This window comes from Chiloscyllium plagiosum, unplaced genomic scaffold (assembly GCF_037043375.1).
Source record: "Chiloscyllium plagiosum isolate Xiang-an unplaced genomic scaffold, Cpla_swu_hap1 HiC_scaffold_53X, whole genome shotgun sequence".
Lineage (NCBI taxonomy): Eukaryota > Metazoa > Chordata > Chondrichthyes > Orectolobiformes > Hemiscylliidae > Chiloscyllium > Chiloscyllium plagiosum.
In genome coordinates, this window is record NW_028270191.1 from 2,412,642 (window position 1) to 2,433,049 (window position 20,408).

The following is a 20,408-nucleotide window of genomic DNA, read 5'->3' on the forward strand; positions in this document are numbered from 1 at the left end:
TCCCTGCCCCACCCAAGTCTCCTCTGCTCCAAGGCAAACAACCCCAGTCTATCCAATCTCTCTTTATAACTGAAACTGTCTAGTCCAGGCAGCATCCTGGTAAATTTTGTCTGCACCCTCTCCAATGCTATCACATCCCTCCTCTAATGTAGGTTCCTGCAGATCCTGTAGAGAACACACAATACTCTAACTGTGGGCTCACAAAAACGTTATGCAGTTCCATCATAATCTCCCTGTTCTTACACTCTAAATAATTACTAATAAAGGCAAGTATATCTTATGCCTTGTTAACCACTTTATCCACCTGTCCTGATACCTTAAGGGATTAGTGAACATGTACACCAAAGTCTCTCTGAAGCTCAGTGCTCCCCAGGGTCCTGCCATTCAGCTTGTATTCCCTTACCTTGTTTGTCCTTCCCAAGTGTGTCATCTCACACTTATCAGATTGAAATCCATTTATCACTGATCAGCCCATCTGACCAGCCCGTCCTTATCCTCCCTTAATCTAATGCTATCCTCCTCAATATTTACCACCCTGTCAATTTTTCTGTCATCTGCAAACTTGCTGATCAACCCTCCAATATTCAAGTCTGAACCATTTATATTAACCACAAACAGCGAGAGCCCCAACACTGACCCCTGTGGTATCCCACTGGATGCAGAAGACCAGTCATAAAATCACCCCTTGCCCTCTGTTTCCTGCTACTTATCCAATTCTGGTTCTAATTTACCAAATTTCTTTTGATCCCATGGGCTCTTGCCTTCGCTATCAGTCTCCCATGGCTGACAAACAGAAAGCTAAGAGTTGATATAAATGGGTCGTTTTCTGGTTAGCAAGGTGTAACTAATGGGATGCCACTGGGTTTGGTCCTTGGGCCACAACAATGTGCAATTTATATTAATAACTTGAATGCAAGGACAGCAATACTAACTAAGTTTGTAGATGTCACTAAAATAAGTGGGAAAGTAAGTTGCAATTAAGAAATAAAATTACAAATGGATATGGATAGGATTGATGAATGGGCCAAAATTTGGCAGATGGAGTTTAACATATAGGTAGTTCGCCTATAGCGCCATAGTTGCATTCCAGCAAAACCTCGCTTAATAGAAAACCGCTTGATATAAATAATGGGGCCTATGGGAGAAGTGGAATTAGGGGCACACCAGCAAAAAATATCACTCATGATTGCTCAAATATCACTCAGAAGTTTAACACAAGTTTAGCACAGCCTGAATGAAGGTATAAATTTAACACAGTACATCTAAAAAACAGAGGGTCATCATGGTGCCCGTTTTGAATAACGGTACTACAATGGTTTTTTTCCAGTCCTCTGGAACCTCTTCTATGGCCGGAGAGGAATTGAAAATTATTGCCTTAAGATTAGAGTGCTGCTGTAAAAGCACAGTAGATCAGACAGCATCCGAGGAGCAGGAAAATCAACATTTCGGGCAGGAGCCCCTCACCAGGCTTTTGCCCGAAACGTTGATGTTCCTGCTCCTCGGATGCTGCCTGACCTGCTGTGCTTTTCCAACACCACTCTAATCTCCAGCATCTGCAGTACCCACCTTCGCCTAAATTATTGCCTTAGTCATGCCTTCTACCTGAATAATTCCCTTTTAGGTCCTTAATCAGTCCCAGGCACACTCCCACTTTTCCTACACTTTCTCTATTTGTGTGCCTATAGAAAGATTTTGAATTACCTTTTATATCAGCTCCCAATCTTTTTGCATACTCTGTCTTTGCTCTCTTTATTTGTTTTTCAATTTCCCTCTGAACATTCTACATTGAGTCTGGTCCTCCCTTGTGCCAGATCCAGCAATAACTCTTCATTGGACTAAAAACATATTCTCTTGAGACCATCTCAGAAACTCTCCTCTGCCTCTGCTGTTCACACAATTATTATTTCAGGTAACGTTAGAATATTTTTTTTTCCATTGTAAATTTCATTATATGCCCCATTTTATCTTTCTCACTATCTGGTGGCCTCAGGTGGCCAGTTTTGTATTGATGCCTCCACTGTATGGAGGAGAAAGTGAGGTCTGCCTGACCTGCTGCGTTTTTCCAGCAACACATTTCCGCCTCCACTGTATCCTCGGTCTAATGAAATGGATTCTGCTCCGATCCATCTGGGACCTCCTCTCTCTCCAACACTCTAATGTGCTCTTTAGTCAATACTGTTATCCCTCCTTCTTTCTTTCTTTCCATGTACTTCCGAAACACCTTATATCCAGGAATATTTAGTACCCTGTCCTATTTCGAGGCAGGAGTCAGTTATTGTCATATCTGTTCTGGAGTAACAACCAGGGTGGAAGGTAATAGAGAATATATCCCACTTCAGTATTCTTATTTATGTTGTTAGCCAGAACATGCTTGATAAATTACTATAACAGGTGTTATAGCTACAGAGATTGCCCAAAAAAGAGATGGGGAATCGATAAATAGAAGTGAGGGAAGGCTTTGAGTGTTGACAAATAAATGGATGCCTTCCAATGGGCAAGAAATAGATAAGGGCAGGGTTAAGTATGTAAATGGTCCCAGAGTATAGTGAACAGGTTTGAGGAATTGGAAGTAGAAATTGCTCGGGGGGATATGAAATAGTAACATTGTCAGAAATGTGGCTCAAGCCAAAATAGGGCTGAATATTTAACAGGGAGAAAGTGAGGACTGCAGATGCTGGAGTACCAGAGTTGAAAAATGTGGTGCTGGACAAACACAGCAGGCCAGGCAGCATCTGAGGAGCAGGAGAATCAACGTTTTGGGCATAAGCCCTTCTTCAGGAATCCTGCAGGAGAAGCAGGTTTGTGATAACTGGTGATTTCAATTACCCTAGGATAGACTGGGAAAAAGAGGTAGAATATGGGATATGGAAAGGGAGAAATGCCTGCATTATGTGCAGGAGAACTTTCTGGAACAGTGTTAGGGAATAAGGCAGGCCAAGTGGGGAACATTTGAGTGAGGAGGCATTTAGGAAATAGTGATCACGATATAATAAGGTTCAATATAAGTTGGAAAAGAGGAGATAATACAGGCTCAATGGTACAACTTTGAGGGGAGCATAGGAGGAGAGGGACTTTGGGTTTCAAGTGCAGATTCTCTGAAAGCGGCCAGGCAAATTGAAACAGTTGATAAGAAGGCTTATAGGATCCTTGGATTTATAAATAAAAGCATAGTATAAAAGCAAGGGAGTTATGCTACACCTCTACAAATCATTGGTGAGACCACATTTGGAGCATTGTGTTCAGTTCTGGGCACCTTATTTATGGAAGGATGTTAAAGCCCTGGGGAGAGTAAAAAGGAGATTTTACTGGAATGATAGCAGGAATGAGGGAGTTTACATACAAGGAAAGATTAGAGAAATTGGGCTTACTTCTCCTTGGAGCAGAGATGGTCAAATTATGAACAAATTGACAGGGTAAAGAAGGATATTCTGTTTCCACTAGTTGGTATGTCAGTAATTGGGGGTCACAATTTCAAGATTGTCAGCAAGAGAGCTAGGAGTGAGATGAGGAGAAACTTCTTTATACTGGGAGTTATTTGGATTTAGAATGCTCTGCCTGGGAGAGCAGTGAACGTGGATTCCAAAGGAGGTTTCACAAGATAGCTGGATATATATAAGTGGAAGTGGCATTGTCAAAAAGTATAATTGCTCTGGCCACTTGCACTCAATTTACCACCAATTGGGAAGAAAAAACATCGGTGTTGCGTTCAGTCCACCAGTTGGTATGATCTGTATTAAGTAGAGGTAAAGCATATGTAAAAGAATATAAAGCTATCACGAAACATAAACCCACTGTTGCAGCCTCTATTAAGTCAGATTCTGTTTCTCATTTTCATTTGAAAACCTGACCTTCCTGAACAGTGTTACTGTGTTACTTATAAACTGTTAATATCCGGGCTAAATAGATGCACTGTTGTTTTGTATGTTTAGTATCCATCTGCAAATCTTAAAATATAGGGCCCTGAAAAAGTTACATATGTACATTTTAAACTTTTGCAACTGATGTTTTATCTCTAGGTTGTTTAGAAAATATGAATATGAGGAGTGATGCAGGAGAACATTGAAAGACAATATAAAATAGGGGGTACGAGTCTAAAGGGAGTGTGTAGGGACCGGGGTGTATATCTGCACAGATCATTGAAAGTGGTAGGACAGATGGAGAGAACAGTTAATAAAGCATACAATGTCCTCAACTTTATTAATAGGGGCATAGAGTACAAGAGCAAGGAGGTGATATTGAACTTGTATTAGATCTCAGCTGGAGTATTGTGTACAGTTGTGGGTGCCACGTTATAGGAAAAATATAAAGATACTAGAGAGAGTACAGAAGTGATTTCCAAGAATGATTTCAAGAATAAGACACTATGAGGCTTGATTGACGAAGTTGGGACTGTTCCCTTTGAAGAGAAGAAGGCTGAGAGGAGATAGCTGGAGGTTTTCAAAATTATGAACGCGCTGGATAGACTAGGTAGGGATAAGCTGTTCCTGCTCTTAACAGGAACAAGAAAGAGAGGGTATATAGTTAAAGTGAATTGTAAAATAAGTGAGGGTGATATGAGAAAAATCATTTTTCACACAATCATTAATTAAAGTACGAAATGCACTGCCTAGAAATGTGGTGGAGGTATGTTCAACTGAAGTATTCCAGAGGGCAGTGGGGATGATTATTTGGAAACCAGTGGTGTGCAAGGATAAGGGGGAAAGGAAGGAGACTGGCACAATATGTCCGTTGAGCTCATATAAAACAAGATTTCACCCTGTAAAATTCTTCTCTTAATAGGGTTGAGAGTTCCTACACTGAGAGTTATCTCCTGGGAATAAAGCAAAAAATCGATGGATAGAATAAAGAAAGTCCCATTTGAGATGCCAGGAGCAATTCTTCATTGTTGGAATGGGGGATCTTTTGTAAGGCCCTTCACACTGTTCCAGTTGCCTTTGAAGATTTGGATTTTGTTCTGATTCCTTATGATGACATATTGTGTATAGACTTGGGCATGGAGATTGGCCATTTGGGCAAAGGATCAGAGGATGCCTGTGGCAATTGTTAGTGCTATTGAGAGGAGACTGAAGGTGAAAATGAGCAAGTTGAAATGCTTCATTTTCTAGCACAAGACCTCTTCCCCCTTAAGTAACATGATTGATTCCTTTGTGCTGCTAATAATGTCCTGATTATCAGTGGAAGTAAGTTTTAAAGTGGAAAGAGTTGGGGAATAAGCCAGCACTGGGACTGGGCACAGTTAGTCCTGTTATAGCGCATTAGTTCCATTCTCGTGCAATCGTGTGTTATAAGAAAATTGGGTAATTATAGCACTATTTAAACTAATAGAGCCAAAATCGTGTTATAACCAATACATGCTTTTAAAGTTCACATTTTAGATTGTTCGCATTTGTGTTAATGAAATGCAAATTATAGCAGACTGACCTGTGCTAGATTTCACTGAGGCAGAAAGAACTGTACCTAACTGTGTGGGATGTTCGCTCGTGTTAGTCGACTCCATATGCTTCTGGGTATTCAATGCATTCCAGACAGCTAATTCTGTAATTAGTCTTTTTCTGAAGTTGTTTGTCATCCAAAATAAACCACGACACTGTTTTCAAAGTTCAAACATGTAATTTATCTGTGTAATTACGTGTGAGACTGAAAGAAAGCTAGAACAATGCAACACTGTGCTCCTCACAGTTGCAGAGAGTGCAAAGGTTAACAGTATCTCGCAACCAGTACAAAGTTGAAGCTTAGCTAATGTACCAGTGTCCCAGACAAGGTAACAACATTTAGAGATTATAAATTTCTATCATTACAGAGCAATAAGCGCTTGGAATTGAAAGCCAGGTATTTGTGTTTAAAAAAACTGAAATATGTACTTTGCCTTTCTTATTGACACAAATTACATCTAAAGCAGACATGACTTCTCTACTACCTTGTCCCTATTCCCCTCGAGACTATTCATTAGTTATTCCCCAGGTTTAAAATTTCCCCTTCTTTGTTCTGCTTCTTAGCTCCCTGTTGCTCCGTGTAATATAAAGTTCCCCTTGCATTCTGCTTCTGTGTGAACTTTGGTTGATAAATCAGACCAAGCCTTTTTTGGGGCTGCCCTGTTCTTGTCTCCTCTTCTCCTCATCTGTCTAATCCCCCTTGTGAAGCACCATACCTTAATTCTTCCTGATGCATCAACCTTCCTTCCATTCTGTCATTTGAGGGTTAAAGCCGCTCCAGAGCAAGTTTACCATCACCAGGGGGTTTTGTGGTAGAATGATAGTCTTCCTACCAAAGTTTGGGTGAAGATTTGTAGCTCGGGTGCTCGTTGTTGTGGTTCTGTTCGCCGAGCTGGGAATTTGTGTTGCAGACGTTTCGTACCCTGTCTAGGTGACGTCCTCAGTGCTTGGGAGCCTCCTGTGAAACGCTTCTGTGATGTTTCCTCCAGCATTTGTAGTGGTTTGAATCTGCCGCTTCCGGTTGTCAGTTCCAGCTGTCCGCTGTAGTGGCCGGTATATTGGGTCCAGGTCGATGTGCTTATTGATTGAATCTGTGGATGAGTGCCATGCCTCTAGGAATTCCCTGGCTGTTCTCTGTTTGGCTTGTCCTATAATAGTAGTGTTGTCCCAGTCGAATTCATGTTGCTTGTCATCTGAGTGTGTGGCTACTAAGGATCACAGCGCTTCACAGGAGGCTCCCAAGCACTGAGGATGTCACCTAGACAGGGGACGAAATGTCTGCAACACAAATTCCCAGCTCGGCGAACAGAACCACAACAGTCTTCCTACCTCCAGGCTAGGAGGCCTAGGTTGTTATCCCACCTTCTCCAGAGTTGTGTCATAACATTACTGAACAGGTTGATTAAAAATATCTACCACCCACTCAGGGTACCTTTGCTGCACTGATCATTTAAACCATTTCCTCGTCTCATTTCTTCCCATCTTCATGCTTTCAGGTTTGATGGCAACAAACTCAAATGCACATAATTCACACAATCTTAGTCATTCATACCTAGACTTGGCTCAACCATGTTATGGTTTACCATCCTTTTCTCTCTGCTGCCAAAGCCTGCAGGATCATGTTGAGGGCAAGAGCAAGTCTGGGTTCCTGCTGTTCATGATTCATGTCATTTTCAAACCCTCTACTTCTGTCCCTACTTCCCACCTGTATCTCTTCTGTTATGTGGCTTGTCAATGAGGCAGCAGTGTTTGCAGTGCTTTATTACTTCAATTTTAAGATAATCAACCTCATCATCATTTCCCATTATGTTTGAGACATGTGCAATGGGCTGAATAGCCTCCTCCTCTGATCATATCATCATCTCCCCTCTACTGTCCAGCTGAATGGACTGTGCTTTGTTCCACTTCCAATGATCCAAGCACAGCCAACAGATCACCAGCAGTAGCTTCTCTTCCCCACCCACACTCTCATTAATTGAATTTGCCAAGGCTTGTGTCCTTAACTCCTCATGTTCATAGATGTGTTACACATTGGTGGCATTGTTGACAGAGACAGGATCAGAAACAACATGTTTGCTAATGAGACTCAAATCTCTCCCTTCACCATTGTTCAGAGCCAAAACCAACTCCACATTGTTAGTCTAGAAGTCTGCACTCAAGTCATAGATGAGTCACAATTAGTGTTTCCTCTTCAGTTTTTTTTTTGTTGCGTGCAGTCAGTTCATTTCAATTTGTACCTTGAATTTGTTTTTCCTGGATGCACAAGGGCGTTGTCCAAAATGGAATAGTTGCCTCAATGGCCATAAAGTGCATGCAGCTTTGAATAAACATGCTGAACCTTCTTTCAGTTGAAAAACAGCAAGGTTGAGGCAATTTTCATAGCCCCTGCTATAAATTTCACTCATTTACCACTGACTCTATCCAATATCCCCAAGTAAGTGCTTGGTCTAGTACCAGTGAATTCATTCTGTTTCACAGGAGATTTTAAACTAATTTAGCAGGGAAATGGGTCACAGAGTAGATGTAAAGTTAGGAGAGCAAGGTCTAATTGCGTATAGAAGTAATACTAGGACAGTACAGTTGGAGGAGAAGACATGCATAGGGTAATGTACAGGGAAGGCAAAAGTGATGACTGCAGATGCTGGTGAAGGGCTTTTGCCCGAAACGTCGATTTTCCTGCTCCTGGGATGCTGCCTGACCTGCTGTGCTTTTCCAGCACCACTCTAATCAATGCACAGGGAAGGTCTAGAAACCTAAATTGTATCTATTTTAATGCAAGGAGCTTAACTGATAAGGTGGACAAATGTAGTGTTGATCAGCACATGGGAAGATGATATTGTTGCAATCACTGAGGGCGGTACAGTTGCTCAGTGATTAGCACTGCTGCCTCAGAGCGCCAGGGACCCGGGTTTGATTCCAGCCTCGGGCGTCTGTCTGTGCGGAGTTTGTACATTCTCCCCACGTCTGCGTGGCTTTCCTCTGGTTTCCTCCCATAGTTCAAAGATCTGCAGGTTAGACGAATTGGCCATTCTAAATTGTCCTAGTGTTAGGTACATTAGTCAGAGGGAAATGGGTCTGGGTGGGTTACTCTTTGGAAGGTCGGTGTGGGCCAAATGGCCTGTTTCCACACTATAGGGAGTCTAATCTAATTGTTGAAGGAAAGACAGACTGGCAGCTCAACATTTGAGGGTATTGAAGTTTCAGGTGTGATGGCGATGTGGTGTCATAGACATTGGAGCATTGCATTAATGATAAAGGAGGCCATCATTGCAGTAATGAGGGAGGGTGTGCGAGAAGGGTCTTCAAATGAGGCCATCTGGGTAGAGCTTAGAACTTAAAAAAATGGGCAGTTACCTTGCTGGGATTATACTACAGACCCTACAACAGTCAGAGGGAGATAGGTTGTAAGAGACTTCAACTTTGCTAAAATTAACTGAGATCTTCAGTATGAAAGGATGAGACGGGGTGAAATTTTTAAAGCGCACCCAAAAGAGCTTTTTATGCCAGTATGTAGATGGTATTAGTAGAGATGAGACCGTGTTCGACCTAATCCTCGTGAATGAAGCCAGCCAAGTGATTAAAGTTTGTGTGCGAGCATTTTGGGGATAGTGACATTACTCTGTAAGTTTCATAATTATTATGAAAGAGGACAAGGATAGCACAGATGTTGTGTCTGAATTGGAAAAGGCCAATTTTAATATCATTCAAAATGATGCGGCAAACATAAACTGCTAGAGACATAATCCTACAGCATGGAGACAGGCCCTTTATCCCAACATGGTCCAGGCCGACCATATTGTCCATCCACTCTAACCCCATTTCCTTGCACTTGGACATCGTCTAAACCTTTTATATCCATGCTTTTGTCTGAATGCCTTTTAAATGTTGTCTATTTACTTGCCTCAGCTACTTCCACTGCTGCTCATTCCATATGTGTACCACCCTCTGTGTAAACAAAACAAAGTTGGTGCCTCATGTTCCCTTTTATGCTTCCCCCTCTAACGTTAAACTGATGCCCTCTAGTCCTCGATTCTGCAACCCTGGGAAAAAGACTGAGTGCATTCACCCTATCCATGCCCTTCATGATCTTGTACACTTCAATAACATCCCCTCTCAGTCTCCTACGCTTTAAAGAAAAGCTTCCTAGCTTGTCCAACCTCTCCCTATAACTCAGACACTTGAGTCCTGGCAACATCCTTGCAAATTTCTTCTGTGCTCTTTCCAGTTTAATAACATCCTTCCTGTTGCAAGTTGACAAAAACTGAACACAATACTCCAGATGTGACCTCACCAACGTCCTGTACAACTGCAACATAACTTCCTAGCTTCTATACTCAGTGCCCTGACTGATGAAGGCCAGTGTGCCAAAAGCCTCCTTCAGTGCCCTGTCTACCTGTGATTCTACTTTCAGAGAACCATGCACCTGAACTCCAAAGTCCCTCTGTGTTACTACAATCTTTAAAGTCCCTGTTCACTACAAACCTCCTACCTTGATTTGACTTTTCCAAAATACTCTTATCTATATTAAACTCCATTTGATATTTCTTGGCCCACTACCCCAGCTGATCAAGGTCCTGCTGTAATTTCTCATAACCTTGCTCATTGTCCACAATACCTCATATTTTAGTGTCATCTGCAAACTGACTAACTATGCCTTCTATATTCTCATCCAAATCATTGTTATAGATAACAAATAGCAACGAGCCCAGCATCGACCCCTGAGGCATACCACCAGTCACAGGTCTCCAGTTAGACAAGCATCCTTCCACAATTACCCTCTGCTTCCTACCATGAAGCCAATTAAATATTAAATTTTCCAGCTCCCCCTGAATTTTGGATTAGTGGTGCTGGAAGAGCACAGCAGTTCAAGCAGCATCCGAGGAGGAGCAAAATCGACGTTTCAGGCAAAAGCCCTTCATCAGGAATAAATGCCAGGCGATCGAACCTTCCAGAGTAGCTTGCCATATGGAACCTTATCAAAGGCCTTACTGAAATCCATATAGACTTGCTACTTGTAGCAAGTCTTTTAATAGTAGTGTTGTGAGAATTCAGGGCCAGCGTATTTCCTGTAAGAGTGAAGAGCATCGCCAGCAAGCCCAGGGAGTCCTGAATGATAATGGATATCAATAGTTAGATAAAGAAAAGGGAGAAAACATGTATCAAGTACAGAGCATTAAAAACAGTGGAGGCCCTTCAAAAGTACAGAGAGGTTACCTAAACAGGAAATCAGGAGGGCAAGGAGGAACCATGGAATATCTTTGCAAATGGGATCAAGAAAAATCCCAAGACTTTTTACATGCATATTACGAGGTTTATTAGGAAAAGAGTGGGACCTATGAGAGACCAAATGGTCAACGTGTACATGGGGCAAGTGGACGTGGGTGAAGTCTTAAATCATCTGTATTCACAGAAGAGAAAGACATTTTAAGCGGGGACTTCAGTTGTGAGAGTGAGGTTATAGAACATGTTAAGGTTCATAAAGAGGGGATGTTAGATGTTTTAGCGAGCATAGAGGTGCATAAATCCCCGGAGCCTGATGAGAGGCTGCTATGGGAGCCAAGGGAGGAGATTTCTGGGGCCCTGGTGGCGGTATTTAATATTTTGCTGGCCACCAAATGATTGGATGATAGCTAATGTGGTTCCTTTGTTCAAGAAAGACAGCAAGGATAGGCCAGGTCATTACAGACCAGTTAATCTTGTGCTGAGGCTTGAAGAACAGCATCTCATTTTCTGCTTGGGGACCCTGCAGTCCCTAGTACTCAATATTGAGTTCAATAGCTTTACAGCCTGATTCCTTCCTTCCATGTTTTTACCCACCCCACACCCAGTCATGTTATGGCATGCTTTTGGCGCAGTCACCCATTCTCACGTAATCCTGTTTTCTCATTTTCTCTTAGTCTTAGTTCTTATTATCACTTGTTCAGCTTTTCTTCTGTCCTGGCCTGCTATCCATAATCTCCTTGTTTACCTCCCCACTTCATATCTCTTTCTCCCTCCGGGCTCCATCTCCACCTATCCACTCACCCTTCCCAATCCTCCCCTCATCCAACTTGTGGTTCAGCATAAATACGACCTTATCTGAGCTGCTAACAGTTCTGAAGAAGAATCATTAGACTTGAAACTTTAACTGGGCTTTCTTCCCACTGATGCTGCCAAACATGCTGAGTTTCTGTTTTCTGTTTTAGATTGTCAGCATCAGCAGTTCTTTGTTCGATTTTAGTATAGACCAGTGTTTGTTGGTCAGCATTGACATGGTGGTGGGGGGGTGGGGAGTTGAGTTGAAGTGAGAGAGAGGCTTTATGAATGAAATTCTGGAATGAGGAGTGACTGGGACGATGAGCAGTGACCATGAAAGCTGATCCTAGCAAGACGTCCACTTTTTCTCGCAGAACAAGGAAGAAAATTAACAACGTGTTAGGAATCACCTAAGCATTATACTTAAACTCTGCTAATAGTCACTATAGTGATCTTGCTCACACTTTTACATCAACATTTAACATTCAAAGTGTCTATGTCAACATTTTGGACTGAAATTCTGTGTAAACAGTACAACTGTTTCTTTCTCCAGCCATTGTTAAATTTTGGAAAAAGGCCTGTCTTCTAAATTCCCTGTAGACTTTATTCGTGGCCTCCAGTTTTTGTCTGTCAACCTGCATTTCAGAATGCCACAAAGCACCTCAATCTAATGAAGTGACCTGTAATTTTGAAGCGCTGGTACTGTCATTATGTAGCAGCCAACAGACTTACAGAAAGTTCCCGCAAACAGCAATGAAATAATGACCGGATAACCTGTGAGGTTTTTTTGCGATGTTGATCAAAAAATAAATATGCCCCAGCTCCTAGAGATAACTCCCCTGTTGTTGTTCCAAAATACTGCCATGGAATCTTTTCCATTCACTCAAGAGAGCAAACAGGGCCTCAGTATCTGATCTGAAAGATGGCACCTCGACAGCATAGCACACACTTAGGACAACACTTGGAAGCACAGCTCAAATCGCTGGATTGGGAGCTTGAACCCATGACCTCAGGGGCAAATGCTGTTGGACTTTTCATTTTGGTAAAACAAACAAGGCCAGGACTTAAACAATTAATGATAGGGCCCTGGGTCGTGTTGTTGAATAGAGAAGGTTTTATTTGCATAATTCTTTGGAATTTACATCATAGGTAGACAGTATGGTTCAGAAGGCATTTAGCATGTTTGCCTTCATTGCTCAGATCTTAGGACATCATGTTGAGGTTGTACAGGACGTTGGAGAGACCTCTTTTGGAGTAGTGTGTGTAGTTCTGGTCACCATGCTATAGGAAGGATATTGTTAAATTGGAGAGGATTCAAAAAGGATTTATCAGGATGTAGCTGGCAATGGAGGGTTTGAGCTATAAAAATAGGCTGGAGAGGCCGGGACCTTTTTCACTGGAGTGTAGGAGGTTCAGGGTGAGCTTATAGAGATTTATAAAATCATGAGGGGCAGAGATAAGGTGAATACCAAGGGTCTTTTCCCTGGTGTGGGAGAGTTCAAAACTAGGGGACACATTTTTAAGGTGAAAGGAGAAAGTTTTAAAAGGACATAAGGGGCAACCTTTTTCCACAGAGAGTATTTCATGTGTGAAACAAACTGCCAGAGGAAGTGGTGGAAGCAGTACAGTTTACAACATTTAAAAGATGTTTAGATAAGTACATGAATAGAAAAGGTTTGGAGGGATATGGGCCAAATGCAGGCAAGTGGGACTAGTTTGATTTGGAAAACATGGTCGGCGTGGATCGTTGGACTGAAAGTTTTATTTCCACGCTGTATCAGATAGAGGTTCTGTCGACTCTCTCAGCTGGTTATAAAAGATCCCATGACACTAGGCAAGTAGGGGAGTTCTGCTTAGTGTCCTGGTCAATGTTAATCCCTCATTCAACATCACAATGACCAGATAATCTGTTTTAATCAGTTTGTTGTTTGTGGGAGCTTGCTATGTGCAAATGATCTGCTGCAGACTAGTTTCTACAGTACAACATCTCTGACTCTATAACAGTAACTGCATTTCACAAGTACTTATTTGGCAGTGAAAGCTCTTTGTGACAGTTTAAGATTGTGAAAGGTGCTTTTGGAATCTAAGTCTTTGTTTCTTTTCTGAAACCTCAAAAGTGGTCCAGAAGAGTATTTTTAATCAAGGGAGTGCCTGAAAAGAATTATATTGTCAAACAATCCACTAATCTAACAGCTAACAAAGAACATTTAGTGACTTAAGTTACAGTATTGTCTCTGAGCACTTCAGATTAGAAAAAGGGCAGTAATTTATAACACTGAAATGTCATCACCTGCCCAAATAAAACTGTTTGAGAATTCAATCTGTGTTTTCTTCAAGCCTTGTGGGCAAAACCAAATATACTGTAAGGTGCTCCCTGCAGTTGGGTCACAGGCCCTTTCACTTCATGTTCTGTTGATGTACTGTGTGCAAACTGAAAAACTCTGCAAATTGTTCAGGATGCACAGAATTGGTTTGAATTTCTTTCCACCTGATGTTTCCTAAAACTTCTGTTGAAATCCAGGCCTTAAAGTGAAAACTTTAATGAAGGCTTTGAAAGGTACAAAGCATATTACAATGTAAATATTATTATGAAATTTGTATTTCTTTATTAAACTTGTAATATGCTCAGATGACCACTTAAGGAAGTGGAAGAGTCAAGAACCAGGGGACACAATCTCTCAATCAGACATTGCACATTTAAGACAGAAGTTAGGAAAAATTTCTTCTGAGTTTTGAGAACCTGTGGAATTATTTACCACCACGGACTGTTGAGGCTGAATCATTAGGTACATCCAGGACTGAGACAGACCGATTTTTAATCTGTAAGGGAATCACGTGTTACAGGGAAAAGGCAGAACAGTGTAATTGGGAATTATCCAGTCATGACCTCATTGAATGCCAGAGTAGACTCAATGGGCTAGATTTGGCTGACTTCTGCTCCTGTGCTTTAGGGTCTACCTGAAGCTGGATCTCTGAATTGAAAAGTGGTCCATTCTTCATGACTGACATTTGTGATTAGACTAGATTTTGATTAGATTAGATTACTTACAGTATGGAAGTAGGCCCTTCGGCCCAACAAGTCCACACCAACCCGCCGAAGCGCAATCCACCCAGACCCATTCCCCTACATTTACCCCTTTACCTAACACTACGGGCAATTTAGCATGGCCAATTCACCTAACCTGCACATTTTTGGACTGTGGGAGGAAACCGGAACACTCGGAGGAAACCCACGCAGACACGGGGAGAATGTGCAAACTCCACACAGACAGTCGCCTGAGGTGGGAATTGAACCCGGGTCTCTGGCGCTGTGAGGCAGCAGTGCTAACCATTGTGCCACCGTGCCGCCCACTTTACCTGAAATGATTAATTTAAAATATGAGTATCTTACAAATTCTTTTCAAATTGCAATATTTGCACACTGAACACAGAGCAGTAATTAAACATTGAAACTAGTTATTCTCATTTTAGAACAGACATGACCTGGAAATTGTGAACTGTTTCTCACATGTTGCACCGCTTTCCCCCAAGTTGTTTGATTACTTTTTATTTCCTTTTTTAGGACTACCCAAAAAATCGTCATCCAGGCTGGAGTCGAGGATCAGTGGCCTATCATGCAGGTATGAAATTGAAGTCTGAGCATTTCTGCAAGCCTGGGTCAATGTTCCCCTAAATGCTTCTCTTTGACTGTATAAAGATGGGATTTGGGCTTTGCACACTTGCATTGCTAAACAGTGCAGCACGATTTGTGTTTGAACAGACCAATACTGTTCATCCTAAACACCCTAGTCCTCCTCTTCAATTGGCACACAACATTCATTGGAACCTTTCCTTGCTTTCTTTTATACCAGTGGATCTCCCCAAGTGATGCAGTGAGTCTAAAGCATGTAAAAGGGACAATGTTCAAGGAGGTAAATGAGACTTGTCAGAAAGATGAGAATTTTGAGGCATATAAACAGATCAAGGAATGTGTGAATAAGCAAATGGTGAAGGGAGAGAAATCAAGGAGGAAGTTTGGTTATGCAAGTGAATGCCAATTGAGCAATATGGCTGGGCCCAGTGAGGGAAGTTTGAAAACAATGTATTGGAATTAAATGAGAGGAAGACTGCCAGAGGGGCTTCAGGATTTGGCCTCATGAAGACTAATTTATTGTTGTTCAAGTAATGTTGGATTTCTGTGTTATTGGGGTGACCGTGGCTGCAAATACCAATGTACCGCCACTTGGCAGAAAGGAAAGAGGAGGGCCCAAGACTGAGCATGGCTAGGGTGGCAGATGGAAATAGGGTGGAGAACCCACACATGTTAGTCAGTAGGTGCCAATTGTCACAAGCCAATGGGGGAGCAGAAGTTCTTTTGAAATTATTGGTCACCTCAGCAAGAGTGGTAGTGCAGAGCCCAAGAAGAGGGCAGCTAAGCTGTCTCATGAATGTGGTAAGACTGCAGTGTATGTGGAAATTATTTTCAAAGCAGGAAAATAAGCAAAATTGTATTTTCAAAGTCATTAATTTTAAAGGTCAGTACCCATTTACCTCTATAAAAACAAAATCAGTTGAGAAAGATGTTTATGGTTCAGCAGTACCACCTGTTGTTCAGCTGTTAGAATTACAGCATGATGAATTACAGCAGAATGTACAAATGTGGACACAGGCATTTGAATAAAATGTCCTAAGAGATTTGGTTCTGTGAACAGAACTTTTTGTTTTCTTTCATGGGATATAGCCCTAATTGCCATTGAGTCCTCAGCATTTCAAAGTCAGCCAAGTTGCTGTGGGTCTAGACTTAAATGTAAGTCAGACTCCATTAAGTTGGCCAATTTCCTTCCCAAAATGTAAGAGGTACGAATGAAGCAGGTGGGTTTTTACAACATCAACAGTGGTTGATAGTCACCATTTCTGAGCTTTCAATTCCAGATTTATGAATTAATTTTTATGGTAGGATTTGAACTCATGTGCCAGGGCATTAGTGTGAGTCCACTGGAGTACTAGCAGTTACCACCTGTAGTGTAATGTACCATGACGCCTCCATCCACTCCATCGATTTCTGGAAAGTGTACCATTTCCCTGCCACATTTATGTTAGTCGTACCTGACATAACAATAACTGTTCAGTTTGATACTGACACCGTTATTTTTCTGCCATGGTTCCCAGAACTAGCAGAAGGAAAATGAAAGGTTGAAAACAATGGAAAGTTCCACTGACATTCCATTATCTGGGGATTGATATTTTTGCATCTCTCATATTTTTTCAAGTGTGCCACCTCAAAGGTATCCATAGAGCTAAGAAATATGCTAACTAGTCATAACTAGTCGTGCTGCTTCTGTCTAACATAGTGAATTGAGTTGTTGCGTTTTAGGGTCTTCTCTACCTTTACTATGGATTATTGGATTATTTTATCTCCTGTTAGATCATGGCTAGCTGCAGACTTCTCAGAATTTCAAGAGTGTATGTATTTTTGACGTGGGATCCAAATGAAGCTGTCAATCTTGTGCCAGGAAGTGAACAACACCCCTGTCTGATTGTTATTACTTCCTGTGGCTCCACATCATCCTCTCTGACTGGTAGAGCATCAGATTGGACCTTGTTTTAAATTTAAAATGGCCAATGAATTTATTTGCATATGGTAGAGAAGAACTTTGTCAGATTAAATACTTTTTTCTAACTGCTCAAGTGGACAAAATAAGATGCAAACAAGCTCTAAGCTAACTTTTTGTAACTACATTTTTAGTACTTTTTTTTAAAACCTCCTCCAACTTTGAGTAGCTCAGTAATATTGGCTGAGGATTTTAGTGGAATTTTGTAATCCCTGGGTTTGCTGCTAGATTAATGTAGAGGAGGTCAACAGTGTCAAAGGCTGCCAAAGGTGGCCAGGGAAGGAAGTGATCATGATTTTGATGAGGGTTAGGAGAAGAGTGGGAACCTGATTGGTGGTGTGAATTTGGGTTAGGCAGAATTTAAGGAATGGGACTTATTAACAAAATGGAGATCCAGAAGAGAAGTTTGATCAACACTGCAGTTGAGTGGAACATGATTGAGGGGTGGATCTCATGGGCAAGATGAGTGTAGAGATAGCAGTTTGGAGGGAGCGGGATGCGAGACGGGAAAGAAACTAGAGAAGATGAGGGTTTACGAAGAGACTGCTTGGCTTGTTTGTCATGGTAAAGCATCTAATACTTCAGTGAAGTCCTGCGGGGGGAGGCTGCATCATTTGATTTATTTGTTTATTTAATTTAAAAAATCCCACATCAGGGGAAGAACAACAGGGGAATTCTCTTTGTACTAATGAGCATTGTTCTGTCAACCAATATCACCAATTCAAATTATATCTGGTTATTTTTCTCCCGACTATAAGACTTTGTAATTGTGACAATATTTCAGAAGTACTTGATTGTAAAGCATCCTGAGGTTCTGAACAATTACTGCAAGTCTGCTCTTTCCCTCTTCGTTTCCGTCCTTGTATTGAGAGAAAAGGATCAGGAAGGGAAGGGCAGAGAAATAAGTTACCCATGAGGTTAAATGTCTCATGCTGTTTAAATAAGTGAGCACTAAGAACTCCTGTGAGGGAAATATCGGGGAAAACAAATTCTGCAAAGGTCGTCAGTCACAGTCTACCTCACCTTCTAGGAAAAACTAGATTCTCAAGTTTGGTTGACCAGGAACAGAAGTGAACATTTGGGACTAATATCAAACTGTGAAAAGTACTCAGTGAAGTGAATCATAGTTGCAAAACAATCCAGGTAAATTGCAGCATGACCTGATGTGCATCTGTCAGAATTACAAGATGAAACATGTAGATCTCCTTGAGGTTATTGTAGTGTTTTAATGAGATTGCCTCATCTCTGCTGTGTGCCAGGAACCTGCACAGTATGTTGAACTCTTTTGCAGCAGTTGTTGTTGTGACAAGGCTTTCGTGCTGGATGGAACGGAAGTGAGAAATCTGTTCCCACCCATGCTGCATCTAACTGGGTTTATAATTGTTTTCTGCTCGTTTCCATAGTGATTAGGGAAATATTTACATACGCGCAGCAGCTGGATGTGGGCAGATGGATGTATGTACAGTGTATACAGATGAAGTCCTGGCTAGATATTTCGTTCACGAATCCATAAAAGAATTCCAATGCGGGATTGCAGTAACATCGAAAATAGAAGCCAAGGGAGGCCATTCAGCCCTTTGAGCCTGCTCCATGATTCAATATGATCATGGCTGATAATCTAACTCACTCCCCTGTTCCCACTTTCTCCCTATGCTGGCTGATCCATTTAGCTTTAAAAACTGTAGGTATCTCTCTCTTGTAAACATTCAATGTTTTGGCCTCAACTGCTTTCTTGCAGAGATTTCCATAGGCTCACCACTCTTTAAGTGAAGACATTTCTCCACATCTCAGTCCAAAATGGCTTTGTCTGTCCAAACATCCAACGAGTTAGGAGTAAGCCATTTGGCCCCATGAATTTGCTCCACCACCCAGGATATCATGGCTGATCTGATTATAACTTCAACACCACTACGAGAGCTAATTTTCAAGGTTAGAGTGAAAAATCTGGAGCTTGGGCCTGAGTTGGGTAGTTTTATGGAAAGGCTCAGTATAGACTCAATAGGCTAGGTGTTATCCTATGCTGTTAAATTAGATGATGTGGAGGTGCCGGTAATTTGAGACTTAGACTTGGTTGCAAGTTGATGGATACGTAGAGACAGCAAGACAGCACAGGAAGAGATTTAAAAGAGCCTTTATTTAGAAAAACATTTCAAAGGCAGTTTACAGGATGTAATCAGTCACAACTACACCACAGTAAACACAGCATTATGACAGGTGACCTAAAACTTGGTGTACGAAATGGATTATCATAAAATAGAATCCCTCCCATGTGGAAAGAGGCCATTCAGTCCATAGAGTCTGCACTGACTCTCTAAAGAGCATCCGCAAGAAATTGCAGAGATTTGTGAACGTGGCCCAGTCTATCGCAAAAACAGCCTTCCTTCCATTGACTCTGTCTACACTACCCGCTGCTTTGGAAGAGCAGCCAACATAATGAAAGACCCCCTCCAACCCCAGTTATACACTCTTCCATTGGGCAGATAATACAAAAGTTTGAAAACACAGACCAACAGATTTCAGAACAACTTCTTCCCTGCTGTTATCAGACTTAGAAACCGACCTCTCTCACATTAGAATTGATCTTTTCCTGCACCTTCTTTGTAGCTGAAACACTATATTCTGCATTCTGCTCTATTACCCTAATGTACTTATGTAAGATATGATTTGTCTGGTTAATATGCTAAACAATACTTTTCACGAGCTTGGTACATGTGACATTAATACACCAAATCAAATCAAATCACCCTATCTCCATAACCCCGTATTTCCCAAGACTAATCCACCTAGACTGCACATCCCTGGACACTATGGGACAATTTAGCATAGCCAGTCCTCCTAACCTGCACATATTTGGACTGTGGGAGGAAACCAAAGCAGCTGGAGGAAACCCATGCAGATGGGGAGGATTTGCAAACTCCACACAGTCACCCAAGGGTGAAATCAAACCTCTGGTGCTGTGAGGCAGTAGTGCTAACCACTGTACCACCCTTTTTAAGGGCCACCACACCTCAGGTGAGGGAAGAGGTTGAGCAGGTTTCCCTCCCTGGTAACCCCAGTTGAGGCAGGAGTTGAGGCAGGAGTTGAACCCGTGCTGTTGACATTAGTCTGCATCACAAGCCAGGTGTCCAACCAACTGAACCATGAAAGAGCAAAACACATGGATTCAAATAGAGTTGTCATTCAGGGATCTAGGAGCAAACGTAGGTCAACAAGAGTTTAAGTGAGTGGGTCTGGAATGAGATATGAGCTTACTTTCTTTCCTTCCTCTGTGCTCTAATGTAAGTTGGAAGGTCAGCAGTTAATTGGGACTGTGGCAAAGCTTGGAGGAGGCATTACTCAAGAAACTGGAGGGCAAGGACAGGAGGAAATC

General features: G+C 41.8%; 1 protein-coding gene across 2 annotated transcripts in view; it reads left to right on the forward strand.

Moving 5' to 3' along the window:
- spryd3 (SPRY domain containing 3) overlaps positions 1-20,408 on the forward strand; it is a 384,202-nt gene that overhangs the window by 262,745 nt on the left and 101,049 nt on the right. For both annotated transcript variants that reach the window (XM_043682106.2, XM_043682107.2), the window contains exon 8: positions 15,010-15,067. In XM_043682106.2, coding sequence (XP_043538041.1) covers positions 15,010-15,067 — 58 coding nt within the window. The remainder of the gene's footprint in view (positions 1-15,009; positions 15,068-20,408) is intronic.